This window comes from Apodemus sylvaticus, chromosome 8 (genome assembly GCF_947179515.1).
Source record: "Apodemus sylvaticus chromosome 8, mApoSyl1.1, whole genome shotgun sequence".
Classification (NCBI taxonomy): domain Eukaryota; kingdom Metazoa; phylum Chordata; class Mammalia; order Rodentia; family Muridae; genus Apodemus; species Apodemus sylvaticus.
In genome coordinates, this window is record NC_067479.1 from 76,109,873 (window position 1) to 76,132,025 (window position 22,153).

General features: G+C 44.3%; 1 protein-coding gene across 1 annotated transcript; it reads right to left on the reverse strand.

Moving 5' to 3' along the window:
• Nucleotides 1-3,457: 3,457 nt before the first annotated feature.
• Pnp (purine nucleoside phosphorylase) lies at nt 3,458-10,827 on the reverse strand. Its single transcript, XM_052191603.1, has 6 exons — nt 10,713-10,827; nt 7,396-7,565; nt 5,092-5,195; nt 4,744-4,919; nt 4,440-4,630; nt 3,458-4,053 (listed from the first exon to the last, which is right to left on the reverse strand). Exons 1-6 carry the CDS (start codon nt 10,721-10,723, stop codon nt 3,842-3,844), a joined length of 864 nt encoding a protein of 287 aa, XP_052047563.1. The 5' UTR covers nt 10,724-10,827; the 3' UTR covers nt 3,458-3,841.
• Between the last annotated feature and the right edge of the window lie 11,326 nt (nt 10,828-22,153).

Genomic DNA, 22,153 nt, shown 5'->3' on the forward strand with positions numbered 1-22,153 from the left:
AGACACTTTTCAAATACATTGGTAGAGACATCAAAGAAGCAGGCTACAACAAGTAAAGAAACCTTCACTACAGGTCTTAGATGTTCTCTGAAGTTTTGTTTTGATTGGGGTCAGTGGAAGATGCTGGTCTGCTAAGTTAACATAGTCCAAAGAGAAGTCAGGCTGTCTGTATATTCCAAGGGATTTCCTAGTGGCACCGAGCTGTCAGTCAGCAGCAAAGGAGGCCAGTGAATGGCTCTTTGGCTCTGGACTTGTTACAGTCCACACTTTTCACAATCACTAAAGCTCTGAACCAATGGTTCTCGACCTCTGAGGTCCCAGCCCTTTACAGGTTGCATGACCTTTCACAGGGTCAAATGTCAGACATCCTGCATATCAGATATTTTCATTACAGTTCATAACAGTAGCAAAATTATAGTTATGTAATTTTGTAAGTAGCAAAAAAATAATTTTATGGTTGGGGGTCAGCACAACCTGAGGAACTGTATTAAAGGGTCTCAGCATCAGGAAGGTTACCACCACTGCTCTAAACAGTCAATCAGCCTTAAAGAAGGTTCAGTTTGAAGAGCAGCTTCTTTCTGGGAGTTTTGTTCATATTTCCTTTGCTTTCCCCAAAACACTAAAGCAATAAAATATATTCTTAGCTGTACTGACTTTAAACTATCAGGGAAACACATAATGAACTGATATAAAACATCTCTAAAATATGTTGATTAAAAGTAGCATGATCTAGAGCAGCATGTCTATACACTCACTGGCATGTATAATAAGAGAAAAAATTGTATTCATCTTATCTCTACAAATCTTGAATGGATGCAAACAAAACTAGAACATTGGTTGTCATGGTGAGTTTCCATCATCCACATATTTTTCAATGCTTAGGTGTTTTTGCTTTGCTTTTTTGAGACAGGGTCTCTCTCTATATATCCCTAGATATCCTAGAAATCACTATGTAGACCAACCAGGCTAACCTTGAACTCAGAGATCATCCTGTCTCTGACTCCCAAGTGCTAGAATTAAAAGTGTGTACCACTATGCCCAGTTAGTGCTTAGTTTTTTTGTCTATGTGATTGCATTATCCATAGTAAGTTTGTAAAATTACATTTTATTGATTTAGCATGTGTGTGACCGCTAGGGACAACTTGCAACAATCCGTTGTGTTCTTTCACCTCTCTGGTTTTGGGACTCTTCTGGTCTTCAGCCTTGGCAGCAGGTGCCCTTACCCACTGAGCCACCTCATTGCCTTGCCCTTTTCTTGGTCCTTTGAAATATGGTCTCTCTGAACCCGTGATGATCCTCCGGCTTCATTTTCTCATGTGCTGGGATTGCCAGAGTTTGAAATCCCTCCTGGGGCCCTTTGTTTCTTTCCTCAGGCTCCGCAGCTCACCTTTACCCACTGAGCCATCTCCATGCCCACCCCTCCTACGCTGAAAATGTTAAACTAAAAAGAAAACTACTAAGTTGATCTAAGTGTTTACTCTTTTGTTTACTAAGTTGATCTAAGTGTTTACTCTTTTGTTTACTAAGTTGATCTAAGTGTTTACTCTTTTGTTTCCTACTGGATTTCTGTAGCCCAGGCTAAGCTCAAACGTCCTATGTAATACAGATTTGACACATTCTTGGCTCTCCTGGCTCAGCCTCCAGAGCACTGAAATTACCAGGTGGGCACAACTACATTCAGCTAGACATGGCTTGTTGACTTTGGTGTTTGATTCTTCAATAGAATTGGGGGCCTTGCATGTGCTAATGTCTCCCTACTTAGCCGCACCTAAACCCATTGGTATTATTTGTATGTGTGTTTGTGCATGTGTGTGTGGCCATGATCGTGTTTGTACAGGTGTGTGTGTGTGCATATGGAGGTCAGAGGACTACCTGTGTAACATTCCTCAGGTACTGTCCACCTTCATTTGTTTGGGAATAGTCTTCTACCAGGCTTTAACCCAGAAATCTGACCTTCCTGGACCCACTGAGCCCCAGGGATCCTCCTTGACCTGCCCAGCACTGGACCCATGAACGGAAACCACTACCATGCCTGGCTTTTTATTGTGTTTTGGGGACCAAACCCAGGTCCCTCATGCTTTCAAGTTAAACACTTTACTGACCGATCTATTCCCAGCTCCTTAAACATTCAAATATTTAAAATGCTGGAAAACAGAAGCAGGTAAATGTTACCAATTTGTGCAAAAGTTAAGGAGTAGGAGTGAAACCTGAACACCACAAAGTGGGACTGATGTATAAAAAAAACTGTATGTTAACTGAGAGAACTCCCCTTTCCTCTCACCCACATTTCCCCTTTAAACGCTGGGTCCCTGCAAGAAGTTGGAAATATCTGTAGTCACACAATCATCCTGGAGACAGACCAGATAGCAAAGCTTATCTTCCATAACAGATTAGCTGGAACAAATTTTGAATGATGTATCTATGCTGTAAATGGGTGACACACACTTGAATACATTGCTTGATTAGCTGGAGTCTTGTTCAAGCATTTATCTCTCATCTTAGCACAGGATGGTGGTGTGGTTTATTATTGGATGAGACTGGAAGGCAGATATTGTACAGAAGTCACTACCTTCATAATTTTCATGTTGTCTCTAGGGTATATTTTCACTTCTAAATTATTTGAACTTTTGGTCCATGAGGTTGGATGTCTCAAGTGGATGTTGTTCAGTATAAGCTAGAATCCTGAAGCAGGCTCTAGTGCCAGCAAAGGAATGGACTTTCCAGTAGCACAAGCTCAGAGTAAGCAGGCAAAGAGCAAAGTTTCCTTCTTCCATGATCTTCCTTAGATAGCCTTCCAGCAGAAGCTTAGAACTGGATTAAAGGTGAATATTTCCAACTCAAGATCTAGATTAAAGATATGTCTTCCTACCTCAAAGATCCAGATTAAAAGTAGACCTTTCCATTTCTAATTAAGCAAAAGTCCTTCAGCTGTGCCTTCTATTTGAGTTTTATCCCAGATGTAGTAAACATCCAAGTTGACAGCCAAGAACAGCCATTCCATGGTGTTTAAGCAGAAATAGTGTGAACCAACTTTCGGGGCTTGACTGGAGTTGGAATGAATGTGGCCAGCAGCGTGACAAATGGTGGCAGACAAAAGGGTATTTGCTGCTGCATTGTCAGTATGGATGGGAAAGAACATGACTGAGAAATCAGAGCAGAGGAAAAAAAAAAAAAGAAGCCAAAAAAAAAAAAAGGCAGTGGAGGAGAAGTAAGATCTGTGAGACGCAGATACTCAAAGTAAATGGAGCACATGGGAAATGAAGGCTAGGAACGAGTCTGAAAGTCGCATCCCCTCCACACACACACATACACACACACACACACACACACACACACCATCTTTCCCTCATCCGTTGCTCCTCACCCACCAACACATCCTTAGATGCTTTTGGGACATGTGGTCTCCAAGGTCTTTCCTGGCTGATGCCCCAGCTTCATACGGAATCACACACGAAAGGAAAGTATCTGATCTCTTTATTCTCAAAACACTGTGACACTAAATACAATCCAAGAGGTATTGGGTTGGTCTTTAGGGGAAGCAGACTGAGCCCAGAACATGTCTGTCATCTCCAAGATGTTGAAGGTACTGTTTGAAGGCATATATCCCGTGTTGTGGGAATGGGCTCCAGCTCTTCCAGTGGAATGAAAGCTAGTTTGAGAAGGCAACTAAGCAAGAGGACCAGGCGCCAGAACAGTAGGACACCGGGAAAGTGAAGGGTAAGCACCCTCCTCTGTCCTTTCTGCTAGAATCTAAGAACAGAGGCTAGTGACCTCATCCAGGGACCAAAGTAGACAGCTACTTGGACCCTACCAGGGAAGCCCCGGTGCACTCCACGGCCAGTCAGTTGCCATACTCAGGAATGCTCTCCATAAGAATGGAGACGAACCTCTCCAGTGTCTGTGCAGCTGCTTTCCCAGCCTCCAGAACTTCCTTGTGATTGGCCTTCTCCAAGATCTCGTAATCCATGACAACCTTGTTAGTAATGAGTGAGAAACCAAAGACACGGAGCCCACAGTGTCTCGCGACGATAACTTCTGGGACTGTGCTCATGCCTGAAGTGGGGAGAGAGACAATGACTCATGGTGCGGGTCTCCTCACCCTCACTCTCATATGTCCACTGAATTTCAGAAAGCATCCAAAGCAGCTAAATCCGTGCTGAGCATTTGCTGCCCTCCTTCTCTTCAGGCAGCCTTACTCGCTTCTTATACTCTCTGCCAACACAATCCGTTTCTGTGCTTTGTGACAATTAATGAGTCTACCTCAGCCACAGGTTGAGAAGGTGGCCGTACTGACACACTGTAAGCTCAAGCCTGTGGTCTCTGCTTTCCTAGTATTCTAATTCATCCTCCCCCAAATCCATCACCTCTCCTTCCCCTTTGCTATTTTACCAGATCCTTTCCTCAAACCACCAATCAAATCACCAAATCCCCCTTCTCACCAACAGCATCTGCTCCCAGCATCTTTAGCAGACGACTCTCTGCCACAGTCTCAAAGTTGGGGCCTGCCAACATCACATAGGTGCCTTCTTGTAGTTTTCGCTGCTCCCCCATTTGTCTCCAGGCACTCAAAGCCTTCTGCCTCATTTCCCGGTCATAAGCATCAGACATGGCAGGAAAACGAACTCCAAACCTAGAACACAGGTGGGATTATCTCAGATAAATGGCACCAAGTGAACTTTCTTTTCCAACTCCTGGTCAAGGCCAGACTCTCTGCATCCAGAGCAAGAGGTCAAAGGTGTGTACCTTTCATCGTTGGGGCCTCGAAGAGGGTTCTGACCACAGAAACCAGGCAGGTTGATGTGATCACGGATCAGCATGATATCTCCAACTTCAAAATTGGGGTTGAGTCCTCCAGCAGCATTGGTGACCACCAAAGTGTCCACACCCAGAAGATGGAAAACTCTTACTGGGAAGGTCACCTTAGATGCAAAAGGTCAGAAAAGATTTTTCAAAACCTCACCAACCAGCTCAAAGGCAAGCATAATATGAACCATGGAACAAGAGATCAAAAACTTGACCCAGCCCAAAGAGACCAAGCAGGACAGGCCGCCCATCTTCCTCCTGATCCAGGCAAGCTTGTGCCCAATCTACCTTTGACAGCGAGTATCCTTCATACATATGGAACCGGCCTTGCATCATCACACAGGCTCTGCCATTCAGGAATCCAAACACCAGCCGCCCCGCATGGCCTTGCACTACAGACAGAAAAGGGGAAAAGCAAAATGATTATGCCAGGTGTAGTGGTGTGCGCTTTTCTCTCAGTACTCAGGAGGCAGAAGCAGGCAGGTCTCTGTCAGTTCGAGGCTAGCCTATACTACATAGCAGGTTCTAGGCCAGCCAGGGATATGTGGTGGGATTGCTTCAAAAAGAAAAGTGAGCATACTTTCCTGTATCACACACACTAGGACTTACTAGAAGCCACTCACTGTGTCTAATGTATGATGATATAATCAACAAAACAGCAGTATCTGATCATCATAATCGTGCAAATGTACCTTGAGGTTAGAGACGTGGGAGAAGAACATTGATGTGAACATATAACAAAAGGAATTGCAAAAGATTTTCCAAACAGAGAAACTCATACGCAAGGGAGCAAAGGCAAGTATAAACCAAAGCTGGAAATAGTAATTCAGTAATTATAGGCCTCATCTAAGATTTTCCAAATTCTTGAAATGTGTATGATAATTCTTCTAACTACCCTGTGTACCTCCTTTTTCCAGCTACAGAGCTCCTGGCATATGCTGGCATCCTAAAGATGAACCAAGAAGACGGGTTCAATTGAGACCCATACAACTCTTTCTTTTTGACCGATATAGCAGTCCTGTGGGAAACAATACCCGTGCTGGGGTATGTGGGTCATAGGAGCACACAGATTAACCGTTGCTACCATCCCCATTATCTGGCAGTATCCCCAATGAATGGCCAAAACTACATTCCTTTAAGGAACGGCTCTGTCAGAGGCACTAGAATCAAGAAGAATCCAAAAACAAAAAACAAAAAAAACAACAACAACAACAAAAAAAAAAAAACGGATAAACTTCAAGTTAGCTTGCTTATCACTTAATGCAGGGCTCTCGTCCTGAGGGAAGGAGCAGCAGATGACCAAGTCACTACTGTCTGCCTTCTCCCTTCTCTCTTAACAGTGTAACCCTGTAACCTTCCTCCCCTCACTCCCACACCTCCCTGCTCTGGTCTTCCATTCTTACCCCAAAGGGCTTTTAAATATTTATTAAAAGTTTCAAAAGTTAGCTAAGATAGGTAAGAAGATATGATGATGATGATGATGATGATGATACCAAAAAGTTAGTTATTTTAAAATAAAGAGAAATGAAAAAGTCTGTTCTTGTCCTTTATAAATCTAAGTTTTCATGCTTCAGTCACAGTGCTACACTGATGACAGAGCTAACTGTACATTTCCAAAGGCCACTGTGAGCCAAGTGTTCTCCTATATTAAACCCTGTGTGCCCATAACCACATGGTGGCCACGGTGCTTACTGTTGCTCTGTATGCCTAGGCTGCAGATGGAGGTGGAGATGAAGGATGACCTGGAAACAGGCCTTTGTCCTGGGCGACCGGTGCCCCTTCCATTGAAGGTGTGTACGTGTGTGCTTCGGTGTGAAGACACTAGTGGGAGTGAGTTCTTCCTTTCAGTCCATGGGTTGGAGGCTGGACATGTTTGCTCAGCACCCTTCCCCAACCCTCCCCACAGAAACACACACACTAGAGGGATTTCTTGCTAAAGTCATTCTGACTCTGTGATGTCTCTTTCCCTCTTACATTTGTCTTTGATCAAATGTTAGGATAAGAGTAGAAACATCTCCTTGATTAGACTCCTCATAAGCCCAATGTGGTGGTGTGAATAAGAGTGGCCACCACAGGTGCAGATGATCGAATGAATGCTTGTCACCAGGAAGGGGCACTACATTTGAAAGTATTAGAAGAATTGGGTGTGGCCTTTGTTGGAGACCTGTGTCACTAGGGGTGGACTTTGAGGTTTCAGAAGTCCATGCCAAGCTCTGTGTCTGTTTCAGCCTTCAGATCAAGGTGTAGCTCTCAGCTACTGCTCTAGTCTCCTGCCTGCAGTAAGGCTCACCACAACGATAATGAACTAAACCCTGAATCAAAGAAAGCCTCTAATCAAATGCTTTCTTTCAAGAGTTGCCTTAGAGCAGGGCGTGGTGGCGCACGCCTTTAATTCCCAGCACTTGGGAGGCAGAGGCAGGCAGATTTCTGAGTTCGAGGCCAGCCTGGTCTACACAGTGAGTTCCAGGACAGCCAGGGCTACACAGAGAAACCCTGTCTCAAAAAAAAAAAAAAAAAAAAAAAAGTTGCCTTAGTCATGGTGTCTCTCCACAGCAATAGAACAGTGACTAACACCCCACCCTCCAGCTGTACCTGTGCTTTGGGGAAAGTTGGGTATCTCACTGTATTCAAAGGTCTGAGCCTGAGTTAATTTAGCAGTCAGCCCTCCTAAGCCAGAACCACAGATCACTGCCACTTGAGGCCGATGGGTAGTATGAGAACGAAGCCACTCGGCGGTGCTCTGATAATCTTCGTATGTGAACCTAGGGATTAAAGGACAAGTACAGTGGCTGTTAGCACAGAAAACCTAACAGGTATTCTAAGGCAGAGGACAGAGATGAAAGCCCAGCCTGATTATTCAACCATTCGCCAGTCTCTGCAGACAAGAAACACCCTTCATCCAGAGCCTGACAGTGGCAAAGGTTAATGAAAGCCTGTCTTCATTGCCAGCCCCACCTCAAGTGCTGTGCTGCTAAGCTGCCCCCAACCCCAGCACTAGGAAGCTCATACCTCTCCTGATAGAAATAGAGCCAGGTTTCTGATGCAGTGATCAAATCAATGCGAGGGATCTGAAGAACTGAGACCTTCCTAAAGGCAAGGCTCGTGTCTCTCTCTCTCTCTCTCTCTCTCTCTCTCTCTCTCTCTCTCTCTCTTGTTTGAGACAGAGTCTCTCTATGTTGCCTACTGACCAACAACCCACCCCCATTCCCCGTCCCTGCTCCAGCAGTCCGTACTTGGGGTAGATGTAAGGGTGGGCCAATCCAAAGCTGTGGCTCTGAGCCTGGGTGGCAGCTGAGTCTACAGCTCCTCCACTCACACCATGTCACCTGGGGCAGCTCTCCCTCCAGCACTGCCCAGGTGAGGAGGGTCAGGGCCAGCTCTCCTGAGTGCTGCAGCCAGTGAGGGGCAGAGCCAGCTCTGCACAGCCCTTGGACATTAATATGTCCCCAGGCGGCAGCCCAGAATATCCACTTGGCTTTGGTGGTAACAGACCCAGACATGGTTCTCAGCAGTAGCAAGGGCCAGGACCTCACCATGGCCTCGGTAGTGCCCCAGGCCCTCCCAGCAGGCCCCTCCTCGCTCGTTCGCCTCCTCGTGCACACAGCGTTCCCTTCTCTTCCTTCTGCCTCACCACCACTTACTTGCTCCTCTATTAGTGCCCAGGCTTCTGCATATCTGCGGGTGCCTTGGGCTTGCTCTGCTAACCGGGCCCAAATTCAATTAATTTTTAATTTAAACATTTAATTACACTTAATTTAGTTGGTGTGTATGTGTGTGTGGTGTGTTTAAAGCATGCCACAGCATGTGTGGCGGCGGTCAAAGGATAACGGGCGAGTCAGTTATCTCCTTCTACCACGTGGGTCACAAGACTGGAGCCCAACTCAGGCTTGGCAGCGAGTACCTTACCTGCAGAATAACCACCAGCCTTCAATTTTTTTCAATTTTTATTAATAAGTAATAAGAAGACTCCTAGAAGTCTACAGGAGAGCCTTAGTTTCTTTGATTTCCAGATACAGATCTCTGTCATATGGACTTAACAAAGCTATTCAGTGTCTGGACCTGGGCTGGTATACGTATAAATATATTCAAGACCAGAAACTAAACTTTTTCTTTTTCTTTAGAGTTTGTTGTTGTTTTCAGACAGAGTCTCGTGTAACTTAGGCCAGACTCAAACTGACTGTGAGTCCCTGATCCTCCTGTCTCTACAGTGTGAGCTATGATTCACAGCTAAGAAACTAAATGACTGCAAAACAACACAAAACCCAGGCTTATTTCACAACATTGGTTATACAATGCCAAGCTAGTACTGGCTGCAGACACCAGGTTAAAACAGACGTTTGTAGGCCCATCTCTTCAGAGGAAAAACTTGTTAAAGAAGTTAGGAAGGGTGGCACATGCCTTTAATCCCAGCAGTCAAGAGGCAAAGGCAGGCGGATCTCTGTGAATTCAAGGCCAGCCTGGACTACCGTGAGAGTTTCAGGAAGAACCGGGGCTATGTACAGAGACTGTCTCAAACAGTAAACAAACAACCAAACTTGCTAGGAAGCTCTGTTGTGTAACAGTCGATCTTCCCACTCCTGCTGCTCCCTCTCCCTCTCTCCCTACGTTCATCTTTGCTTCTCCCCACACTAAAGTACTTTGTCCTTCAGAGAGCAAAGAGCAACGTACAGAACTCATAACCAAGTACTAGTATCAGCTGGGGGCCGGGAGTGGGGAGACAGACCTTTAAAATCCCAACAGTGGGGAGGAGGGCAGGAGGATCTCTGCAAGTTTGAGGGTTCCAACACAGAATGAAGAGGAAAGCCTCCTAATCAGCCTGGACGTCTCACAGTCCCAAGTCCATCACAGCCAACTGCAAAGATCAAAGATTGCTGGAGGGAGTGGAAGAACGCAGCTGCACATGATCTGAACACAACTGAAAAGGTGTCCACAAGAATTTTCTTTCTTCCACCAGAAAGCCTTAAATCTCAGCTACACGGCAGAGCCAGGCATTAGGGTAACTTGAGTCTAGCCTGGAAGCAGAGCAAGACCTTGTCACACACTGCCACAGAGTATGTTATAGGAAACAGAACAGGACTACAGCACAACAGGTTATCCTCAGTAAAACAGCTAGGTAGGGCAGGGATGGATAGAGCCACAGAGTGACAAACTGAAGCAATTAAGTAGGCAAGAATTTAATGCGATAGCATCCTAAAGGGCCGGAAGTATGAGGCTTGGCCACCCGGCCATGTCCAGCCATAGCTCACAGTCCCTAAGGACACATCGGACCTGAGATCATCCTAAAGCTACTGCGATCCTTACAGCTCTGCTGATGAGTCAATCTAGGAATTCCCGACGCAAAACCAAGGGAGATTTTTTTAAGTGGACAGGAAGGAGTGTCTAAGTGTCTAAGCAGGTCAGGGAATACAGACTTCCCAGCCTTAAAGCGACTCTATTCCTAATTTGTTAACGCGACTTCCAGCTTGGAGGAAAGAGAGGGGCTGTCGTGGAAAGTGAGCAATTTTCCTTCTAAAGAACTGCGGGATAGCACAACATAATTATCTCCTGGATTACCTGGACCCCTAGAACGGAAACTTGTGTTATTAAGTAGTCAGGGCTTGTGCCTCCTTTCCCACACACATCCACATACACCACAGAGGCACAATGTTCCTGGTGATAGTGCCTACACTGCGCTAACCTGTTTCTTCCTGCTCCGGGGCGCCCCTACCGCTGGTTCCCGCGCCTGACTGCCAGCGGCGCCTGGCGCCCCACCATTCCGGAGCCCTGAGTCCACCACTGGGCTCTGTGCCAGGCCTCTCTGCATCCTCAGCAGACTCGCTCCTTCTCTGGGCCCAAGCTGCTAAGTTCCCAGTTCTCAGCGATAGCCCGTCCCCCCTCGGCAGACCCGAGTGCCCCGGCCCGGCACTTACTCGTTCTCCATAGTGTCACCGACGGCCGCGCGGAAATCCTGCCCTTTCCGCTCCACGGCGACACCGCCTGGGTCCGGTCAAGACTGTTAGTGCACTATTCGCTGGGCCGGCCTTTATAGCCCCAGCCCAGGCGCCAGCCAATGGCAGCAGCTTTGTCTCCATGGTGACACATCCAGAGGTGTGGCAGGAAACCTCTCCAGAGTTCGTTTCAAAGAGACCCACTCCTAGACTAAAGCAACTAGCAGGTGATCCCCGCACACATTCATGATTCTTCCAGCCAGAAAAGGAGGCCTGCGTGGGAAGAGAAGCAGGGTGGAGAGCCCCGGAACCGCCTATCTGCAATTCCATTCTCCGCTGTGGTGTTGGGTAAAAATTTAAAAAGTGAAAAAAATTCAGACCATAGATTGTGCAATCTTGAAATAAAATGAAACGAAACTGAGTCTGAGTTGCTTTCGGGAACAGGGAAGTGGTGCACTGGCGAGCAACAGTGCTGACTTGAATGAAGCCTGCAGGATTTGGGGACCCACTTTGAGGCCCAGATGGAATGAGTTCTAGGTGGCTTGGACCCTAACTAGGCATAGACAGGATGGCAAGTTGATTAGACGGGCAGTACTGAGTCCAAGCGATTCTGCTAACTTTGAGAACTCTTGTCAAGAAGGAAAGTCTCATAACAGAAGCACACATTGCCCCCCCCCCACCCCTCACATACACACCCAGAAGTAAACAGTGCACTGTGGAAAGTATTTGGTATTCCTTTTCCATAATCAAAGTTTACATAACGGTTATAACATGCTTAGATCTTGAAATTCTTTAACTGTTTCTCTCCTGCTTGACAGTTTATACCACAACTCAAGCCACTGTTTTCCAAACCTGTTTTCTCATTCACTTAAAGAATATTTATTGAGCATTAACTGTGCACCAGTGTTAGTGGAGTGAGTATAAGAGTAAAATAATTGCTGGAGAATTTGGTGTGGTGGTATACACCTTTAATCCCAGTACTCAGGGCCAAAGCAGAGGATCTCTGAGTTCCGGGCCAGCCTGGACTGCTGCCTCAGTAGTAGTAGTAGTAGTAGTAGTAGTAGCAGCCGTAGCAGCAGCAGCAGCAGTAGCTGGGTGTGGCTCCTTTCTGTAATCCCAGTACTGGAAAAGGCTGATACAGGAGGAGTGTATAGATTGAGCCCAACCTGGGCCAGTTTATGCTGTTTCAAAGAGAAAGAAAAAAATTCCAGCAACCATGTGGTGGCTCACAACAATCTGTAATGGGATCTGATGCCTCTTTCTGGTATCCCAGGACAGCTACAGTGTAATCACATATAAAAAATAAATAATTTTTTTTTTTTTTGGATTTGGTTTTTTCAAGACCAAAAACCGGGCAGCGGTGGCGCACGGCTGTAATCCCAGCACTCTGGGAGGCAGAGGCAGGTGGATTTCTGAGTTCAAGGCCAGCCTGGTCTACAGAGTGAGTTCCAGGACAGCCAGGGCTATACAGAGAAACTCTGTCTAGGAAAAAAAAAAAAAAAAAACCAAATCCAAAAAAATAAACCCCCCCCCAAAAACCTTTTGTTTTATTTACTTATTTTTTATTGTGTGTGCAGTACTTTGCCTGCACGTGCCTCTGTGTGAAAGTGTATTAACTCCTGGAGACGGAGTTACACACAGGTGTAAGTCAGGAACTGCGGTCAGGTCTTCTGGGGGAATAGCCAATGCTCTTAACTACTGGAGAGTTCTCTTCAACCCTTAATTGTTAACTTTTTATTGTTTTTGTTTGTTTGGGGTTTTATTGTTCTGTTTTGTTTTAAAGAAAGTGTTTCTCTGTGTAGCTCTGACTGTCCTGGAACTCCTTCCTGAGTGCTGGGATTAAAAGTGCACACCACCACAGCCAGCAGTAAGATTTTATTTTTGATTGGTTTAAATTATTATCATCAGCCAGGCGGTGGTGGTGCACGCCTGTAATCCCAGCACTCTGGGAGGCAGAGGCAGGCAGATTTCTGAGTTCGAAGCTAGCCTGGTCTACAGAGTGAGTTCCAGGACAGCCAGGGCTATACAGAGAAACCCTGTCTCGAAAAAAACAAATCCAAAAAAACAAAAAATTATTATCATCACTATTAGGCTTTTTTGAAACCTTAGAGCCATTCATGGTAACACATGCCTTTAATCCCAGGATTTGGGAGTAGAAACAGGAGACTCTGATTTGTGGCTAATCTGGCCTACAAAGAGTTCTAAGACAGCCAGATGATTTAGAAAGACCTTGTTTCAAAGAAAGAAAGAGAGAGAGAAAGAGAGAGAAAGAAAGAGAGAAAGAAAGAGAAAAGAAAAAAGGAAAGAGAAAAAGAGAGATTAGGCTGTGTCCTGTAGTCTGGGCTCTCCTTCAGTCGTCTTGCTGAGACCTCCACAGTACAGGGGTTAAAGGTGTGCACCACTGTGCTCAGCTTGAGCATTTTTGCTGTTCATTTTAAGACAATGGCTCACTGTATAGCCCTGGTTGGCCTTGCACTCACTAAGAAGACCAGGCTAGTCTCAAACTCACTGAGAGCTCCCTGCCTCTGTGTTGGAACTAATCTAAGTTTGAGCTTTGTGATTAACGGCATACGTTACCACACCTGGCTTCATTTTCTTTGTAAATAATTACAAATGGTATGCTGAAACCTAATGGGTATGTGAACTTCTTGGGACCACACAGTTTCCCAAACATTACAACCCTAAACAACTACTCCATTTCTTGTTCCATGCTGAGTTTGAGCAGCATTTACCTTTTAGCAGCAGGATCTTCTATAAACAGCCTTGTAAAGGTATGTCATCATTAGAACATCATGTTCTTAAGAACATGTTATATGTTCTAATGTTCAAACTATGATTGTTTCAAGCTAATAATTTATATAGCATAAAGAACTGTCAATATTGTGTGCCTTTTTTGATATTTAAAAGTATTTTGGAGCCGGGCAGTGGTGGCGCACACGCGTAATCCCAGCACTCTGGGAGGCAGAAGCAGGCGGATTTCTGAGTTCGAAGCCAGTCTGGTCTACACAGTGAGTTCCAGGACAGCCACGGCTATACAGAGAAACCCTGACTCAAAAAAACCAAATCCAACACCCCCCCCCCAAAAAAAAGAAAAAGTATTTTGGATCTGAGAGTATAGTCCAAAGACTAGAGTGCTTTCCTAGCATGCATGACACCCTTCAACACTGCCATATGTGAGTGTGTGAGTGTGTGAATGTGTGTATGAGTGAATGTGTGTGAGAGTGTGTGTATATGTGTGTGTATGCATATGCAGAATGTTGGCACTGGCTTGAATTCTAGCTACTGGGAAGGCTGAGGCAAAAGAATCATTGGAACCCAGAAGTTTGAGGACAGCTTAGGCTACAAAGTAAGAGTCTATCTCAAATAAATAAATAATTTGAATCTAAAATACATAGATTTAAAAAATATTTAATTACCTAGTGGTGTAGAAAAACTGTTGAATTAGATCAACCTGTATACTTTAAAGATGTTTTAATATCAGAATGGAATTCAGGGAATGTCTTATATTGGGGAAGAGCCAAAATTCCTAAAGATCAGATGTGAACAAGAGAAGCTTCCATATGAAAGGTAGGATTCAAGGAAGAGACAGGGAAAGACAGCAATGCAGATGATGCAAAAAACAGATCCCTCCTGTACAGAGACAGCTCAACAAACCAGCTGAAGAAGGACAGTTTCATCAGACTGGCAGACTGAGAGCCTTGATGCTGAGGTAGACTTTTGCTGAAGACAGATGGTTAGGACTGCAGTTATGAAGGGCCGTCTCATCAAGGGATCGACATAAGGACATCCACATTGTTAAGATTATGGGATTGATAATTGTTTCTACCATAAAAAGTTAAACTATGTACAATTTTCAGCTTAGTTGAAAAGGGGAAATGTTGCAGGATATTTGATCACATTGTGAACACACTGAGGTTGTGTTACTTACTGAATAAAGCTATTTCTAATTGTGGTGTGGTTCTGCCTTAGCACATACCTTTAATCCCTCTGACTGGAATACAGTGAATACCTTTAATCTCAAACAATAAAGGTAAAGTTAGTTTGTAGAAGGAAGCACCCATGTTTGCAAGTGACTTCTGATTGAGTAGACAGAGTGCTGAATCAGAGAAAAGATTTGACAGAATAGGATATTCCCAACTCTCCTGAGAAGAGATGGGAAAAGGAATCTACTTGAGGAACAGAGCATTGAGAGAGAGAGAGAGAGGAGGCAGTTTTACTGGAACAGTTTGTACAGAGACAGGGTTCAGAGAGAGAACAAACTAGACACAGGGGAAGATAGAAGGAGCCAGAGAATGGGAAGGAGCCAGAAGATTAGAATACATTGACAGAGATAATTTGAGGTCAAGTAGAGCAATTCAGGAGTAGCCCAGAGAAGCCAGATTGAATCGGTTATCATGGAGAGGAGTTTGAACCACAACAGCTGAGTTGACTATCCAGCCAGAGAGCAGAAAGAAGAAAAAAGGGTGAGCTTATTTAGCAGCAAGTCTCAGAGGCTGAAAACATTCTAGACCTAGATTAGACTGAACGGAGGCTAGAAGCTGCCAGGGCTGGGCCTAGGTTAGCAGACTGAGGCAGTAAGACTCCAGGACAACAATTACCGCTAGAGATCAAACGTTACATTTACATAATGGTATTGGAGGAGTCTCCAATATGACATAGAATTTGAGAATCATAGTCCCAGGCACTTCGATGTAACCTCATTCCTGAATCCATACTACAAATGAACAGTAGTGCTAATACAAACTACCTACATATGAGATCGCTACCTCTACCCTCATTCCTGAATCCATACTACAAATGAACAGCAGTACTAATTCAAACTACCTACATATGAGATCGCTACCTCTACCCTCATTCCTGAATCCATACTACAAATGAACAGCAGTACTAATTCAAACTACCTACATATGAGATCGCTACCTCTACCCTCATTCCTGAATCCATACTACAAATGAACAGTAGTGCTAATACAAACTACCTACATATGAGATCGCTACCTCTACCCTTTGCCTACCAACTATGCCATCCATCCCCAATAAAATTTTTATGCCTAAATTTTTCTCATCTGGAAAATGACTAGAGGTTTTTGGTTTTGCTACTCCTACAAGGATCATATAATATAGTTAAGTGTTTTGTTAAGTACCTGGCACTATAATTATAATAAACACACAATAAATGTTGACTGTTACTATTTCCTGGGGTTTTTAGAATTATTTACTTATTTTATGTATATGAGTACACTGTGACTGTCTTCAGACACACCAGAAGGAGGCATCAGATCCCATTACAGGTGATTATGAGCCACTATGTGGTTGCTGGGAATTGAACTCAGGACCTCTGGAAGAGCAGTCAGTGCTCTTAACCACTGAACCATCTCTCCAGCCCCTATTGTTTCTTTTTTATCTTTTGATATCTACCTAACCTTAAATCAGATGCAACGAAAAATGAAAATTGAGTTTATCAGCATCATCTAGAATCCCACAATACTCAGAATAGCCATGTGGTTATTTGCATTTAATAAAATTATGACAACATAATCATGAGTGGAAGCTCACACCTTTAATCCCAGCACTTGGGAGGTAAAGGCAGGTAGATTTCTGAGTTCAAGACCAGCCTAGTCTACAAAGTGAGTTCCAGGACAGCCAGAGCTACACAGAGAAACCCTGTCTCAAAAAACCCAAGTAGAAGAATCACAAGGGCTGAGCTCTAACTCAACGACAGAATTTCTGTCTAGTTCACAAAGCCCTGGGCTCAGTCCTCAACATAAAACTAGGGTAAGCCTAGAACTTGGAATATAAAAATAGAAGGTTCAGAAATTGAAGGTCATGGGGTTGGGGATTTAGCTCAGTGGTAGAGCGCTTGCCTAGCAAGCGCAAGGCCCTGGGTTCGGTCCTCAGCTCTGTTAAAAAAAAAAAAAAAAAAAAAAAAAAAAAAAAGAAATTGAAGGTCATTCTCAGCTACAAACAGGTTGAAAGCTAGCCTGAACTATATGAGACCCCATTTCAAAAGAAAAGAATCCCCAGATTCTTTTTGTGAGAAACTTGTTTAATACTTCTCTCAAATGTTATGTTTCATTCTTTGTAGACCACAAAAACAGTTTTATCCACTTGCAATATTATTTATGCTCACTACCACCAATACTTCTCCAATTACTGAAATTGATATATTTTAGTTTATTTTGTTGTTAAAGGTATCACTTTTGTTGTTTTATTTCATTTCTTTTTTGTTTTTATTTATTTGTTTGTTTGTTTGTTTGCTTGCTTGCTTTTTTGACACAGGGTTTCTCTGTGTAGCCCTGGCTGTCCTAGAACTCACTTTGTAGACCAGGCTGGCCTTGAACTCAGAAATCCACCTGCCTCTGCCTCCCAAGTGCTGGGATTAAAGGTGTGCACTACTACTGCCTGGCCTTTTCTTTCTTTCTTTTCTTTCCTTCCTTCTTTCTTTCTTTCATTCTTTCTTTCTTTCTTTCCTTCCTTTCTTTTCTTTCTTTCTTTCCTTTCTTTTCTTTCCTTCCTTTCTTTTCTTTCTTTCCTTCCTTCCTTCCTTTCTTTCATTGTTACATGCAAGTACACTGTAGCTGTCTTCAGACACACCAGAAGAAGAAGTCAGATCTCATACAGATGGTTTTAGCCACCATGTGGTTGCTGGGATTTGAACTCAGAATCTTTGGAAAAGCAGACAATGCTCTTAACCGCTGAGCCATCTCTCCAGCCCCTGGCCTTTTATTTCATTTCTCCATTTTTCCCTCACTTAATGCCTGAACTGGATAGATGTGAAGAAATAATCTAACGTCTTTGACCCCAAAGAATGGCTCCAGAAAGGGAGGCTGACAACTTAAAGAAAACGGGAAGAACTAACATTCACAAGACCTGAAACACAAGGGAGTGCAGGCTCAGAGAAATTCCTGCTCTATCCCACCCTAGCCAACCTGAACTAATTCACTCTGCATATTATGACAGTCATGTCTTAAATAGTTATTTTATGTGGGGCATGGTGGCATTCACCCTAATCTAGATATTCTATGAGCAGAGGCAGGTGGATCACTGTGAGGCTAGCCTTATCTTCATAGAGTTCCAGGACATCCAGGGCTACGTAGAGAGACCCCCGTCTCCAAAATACGTATTTTAGCTTCACATGTATGTGTTTGTTGGGAGGAAGTGTACACAAATGCTTATGGAAACCAGGGGTGTTAGATCCCGTGGAGGCAGAGTTACAGGCAGTTAGTTGCTAGCTGCATGTGGGTCAGAGAACCTAACCTGAATCTTCTGCAAGAGCAGTACACACTCTCTCTTAATCACTAGCCATCCCTCCAGCTCCTCAAAAGCAATCTTTAGTCTGGAAGGGAAGTCAATAAAGAGTCAACTCAGAGAAGAAAGAGTGGAGTCCATGGCGCCCATTGTTGATGGCACTCTCTTACTGAAGATTGAACCGTAGGTCCTGTATACGCTGGGCAAGCCCTCTACTACTGAGTTATTTTTTTGTTTTGTTTTAAGACAGTTTCACTAAGTTACCCATGCTGGCTTTAGACCGACTTACTATGATGCCCATTCAACTCTTAAACTTGTCATCCTCCTGCCTTAGCCTTTCAGGTACGGGTCTGCACCATCAGGATAATACTTTTAAAGAAGTAATTAAGTTTAATAATATAGGCATAATGTTATTGTGCATTGTGTAAAGATTATCCATGTATTGCTTAAATGCTGATTTCTATGACCCTATATCTGGTAGTAATCTTTATCCTAAGTATTTCCTGCCTCACTATTGTGTAAGCATTGCTCCCCATTTAGTCTCTGATTTGTCAATAAAAGCTGGTCAGCCAATGACTGAGCAGAGAAGAGAATAGGGCAGGACTTCCTCCCAGCCCGGGCTGGCGGAGAGAGGAAGTGGGGATTAGCCCACAAGAAGAGAGTTCAAGAGAAACCGTTAAAAAAAATACCTAGATTGCCTGGCGGTGGTGGCACAAGCCTTTAATCCCAGCACTTGGGAGGCAGAGGCGGCCAGGTTTCTGAGTTTGAGGCCAACCTGGTTTATAGAGTGAGTTCCAGGACAGCCAGGGCTACACAGAGAAACCCTGTTTCAAAAAACCAAAAACCAAAAACAAAAAAACAAAAAACCACCTGGATCAGTACTAAAATGCAAGTATGAACTGGGTTTTATGGGAGGTAGCCAAATTAATTTAGAGGATCAAAATTGAGCAATACTGCTCAGTAGTTGTGCTCTTAAAGCTTATTAAATAAATATAATAGTCCAGACTCAATTATTTGGGAGCTAGCTGGATTAAGAAGAAAACTGCAACAAACACTTTATAAACTGCACTAACAAAATAACATCATAAGGAGGGAGAGGTATTTGATCAAGAAGGATCCTTTATTGAAGGGATCAGCCACACCTGATGTGATGGTTTGAGTAGGCTCATATATTTGAATGCTTAGTCAGCCAGGAGTGGATTAGAAGAATTGGGGGGTGTGGTCTTGCTGGAGGAAGTATATCCCTGGGTGTGGATTTTGAGTTTTTTGTTGTTGTGGTGGGTTTTTTGTTTGTTTGTTTTTTGGTGTTTTTGTTGTTTTTTGTTTTGTTTTGTTTTTTTCCGAAACAGGGTTTCTCTGTGTAGCCCTGGCTGTCCTGGAACTCACTCTGTAGACCAGGCTGGCCTCGAACTCAGAAATCTGCCAGCCTCTGCCTCCCGAGTGCTGGGATTAAAGGCGAGTGCCACTATTGTCCAATGGGTTTTGAGTTTTCAAAAGCCCTTGTTAAGCCCATGACATCTCTCTCTCTCTCTCTCTCTCTCTCTCTCTCTCTCTCTCTCTCTCTCTCTCTCTCTCTCAAGATGTAGCTCTCCAACACCACACCTGGATACTGCCAGGCTCCCTGCCTTGATGTTAATTGCCTTGATGTTAATAAACTTAAATGTGTGAAACTGTAAGCAAGCTTCCAATCAAAAACTTTCTTTTATAAGATATGCATTGGTCATGGTGTCTGTTCAGCAGTAGAACCCTGACTAAGACAGAGGTTGGTACCAGAAGTGGTGCCTTGCTGTCACAGGTCTAACCATGCTGTGGTTGATGGAATATGGACTTTGAGATATTGGATCAGGAAAGTGGTTGGATGTGGTTTTGAGTTCCATTTGAGTAGATGAAATGCAAAGCTCTATGCTGCACTTCACCCTATGCCGCCATCAGGTGCTAGGCTTGCAGGAAGCTGGAAACACTGCTTGGGGGTTGGGAGAACACAGCCTAAAATGGAGACCCCAGCTTGGGTGAAAACAGCACAGGCTGAGGGCAGAGCTGGGGTTCCCGAATGCCCAGGCATCCAGCTGCAGCTGGAAACCACAAGGAGTCAGGAATAGACGGGGCCCTTGCTGCCCTGTGATGAGCTGGGGGCCCAGGGAACGGGGTGGGGTGGGGGACACTCTGGTTTAGCTTAGCTGTGAGTGACTGGGAGCACAGAGGGCTTTCTGCAGGATAGTTAAGAGGTGTGGCTCTGTATGGCGAAGGCTTCCTACCACAGAGGTTCTTGCTTGTCCATACAGGTTTTTGGCAGTAGAAGATAGATGCATAAAACTTCAGGGTGGACCAGAGCTTAAATACCCTCTGCAGGAAGGAATGTTCAGGAAGGGAAGCTTATTGTCTAAAACCTCAGGGCCCATCTACATACACCATTAGCATGTAGAACTCGGTGTTCTATGTTACTTGACTAGTGGTCATCTTCTTTGTGGGGAAATTGTGGTCAAGTGTTCTAGGCCAGTAATCTAGTCAGGAGTAGATGAAACACCCACTATCCTCAGGTATGAGGTATCAAGTTCCCTGGCACGCTCTACTGCCCCAGTCGGATGCTTTGAGCTTAATGGGACTGGAAGAGAGCGGTGCTAAGAGCAAAGTCAGCTATGATGCCCAGCTTAATAAGTTCCACAGGGGGAGAATATTAGTAAGTGATATTCTTGTGCCATTCTTGTGATATTTTGGGAAGGAATGTGGCTGCTTTTTTACCTCATCCTTAAAAATCTGTCTGAGACTAAGTTACAGAGTTTGGATTAATGCTGTTGGCAGAAGGGATTTCAAGACCACATAGTTTTGACTCTGTCACGGGGTTTTTAGATCTATAATGAAAAGGAACAGGAACAAGCTGTGCTGTGGACAGCCCTGGGGCTAATTCTATTTCATGCTAATTCCGTTCTCCCCTGAGGGGCTTCCAACAAGGAATGAGTCAGCACTCAGGTGATTTTCTGTAAACCTGCTTCCCGCCTTAATTTATAAAGATAGGCTGCAGCCCCGGGGATGGGGCAGGAGGAGGAGAAGGTTTTGAGTGAGAAGGAGAGAAAGCCAGAGGAGAAGAAAGTTTTGGGAGAGGGAGAGAGGAGAAGCAGAAGCACATGGCTTGGAGACACTGCAAGTTATAAAGGGTCTCACAGACAGGAAAGATGGTAGTGCAGTGCGAAATCTGCCCAATCTAGGTGAACAGCTTGTATTCATATTATTTGAGTTGTGTTTTCCTTGCTGGGGGTATATTTGGGTTGGAGATTTTACCACAACAAAGCTGGACAAAGAAATACACGACGTATAGCCTGAAGAGAAAAGGAGCACCGAGAAGAGTAACAGAGCCAAGTCCTGTGCTCAAGGAGATAAAAAGGTTACAGAAAAGCCTTATCTTATATGTAATGAAAGGAATTGTGACTTCAGGGAAGACCCCACCCAGATAAGCTTTCAACTTGTGGAAAAAGAACTACAGAAAAATTTAAACAGTAATGGAAGCCATCAGTAACTTAAAGCTGATGCAAACACAATTAAGCAAGGAGGGCGAGTTCCAGCCCCACGAAGCAGAAGAACTTGGTAGCTTCAGTCACATGGATCTGGCTTTAGAGTCAAGGATACAAAAAGGGTTTATGTAATCTCCCCCTGAAGCTAAGAAAAGCTGCTGAGGCCAGGCATACATTAGGGATGTCCCTGCATGGATGCCCAGAAAGGCCATTGTCTGAAGCTATGAATGTGAAGACTAGATTATGTTGGAGAACCTAAGATGTTGCAGACACCAGAGTCATGGGATACCTCCCAAGAGTGGTGGACTGGTGTGGAAATCAGACCAAGAGAGAGAAGTATGTTGTAGTCAGCAAAGCTGGAAGGAGTTGGGGATCTGAAGAGCACTTTGGCACAATGACTAAGGCACCCCATATCCTACCTAGTACTTTCTGTAAGTTGCTAAACTCTTAGCATGTAACAGTCCCAAGGTCAGGTGGAACAGAACCAGCTTCCTAAATTACTGCTCTATAGTTAAGCCTGCTCAGTGGTTCTCAACCTGTGGGTTGTGACTTCACTGGGATGTTGAATAGCCCTTCACAGGGGCCGCCTAAGACCATCAGAAAACACAAGACACTTACATTATGATTCATAACTGTAGTAAAATTACAGTTACAAAATAGCAACAAAAAT

Bases quoted from the DNA above. Each gene is read 5' to 3' on its own strand.
- Pnp (XM_052191603.1), bottom strand. The intron at 5,196-7,395 runs GTACAGCTGGAG...TTCTGTCTGTAG, and splicing joins CAACTTTCCCCAAAGCACAG to TGCAAGGCCATGCGGGGCGG. The intron at 4,631-4,743 runs GTACACACCTTT...CCTGTGTTCTAG, and splicing joins CGAGGCCCCAACGATGAAAG to GTTTGGAGTTCGTTTTCCTG.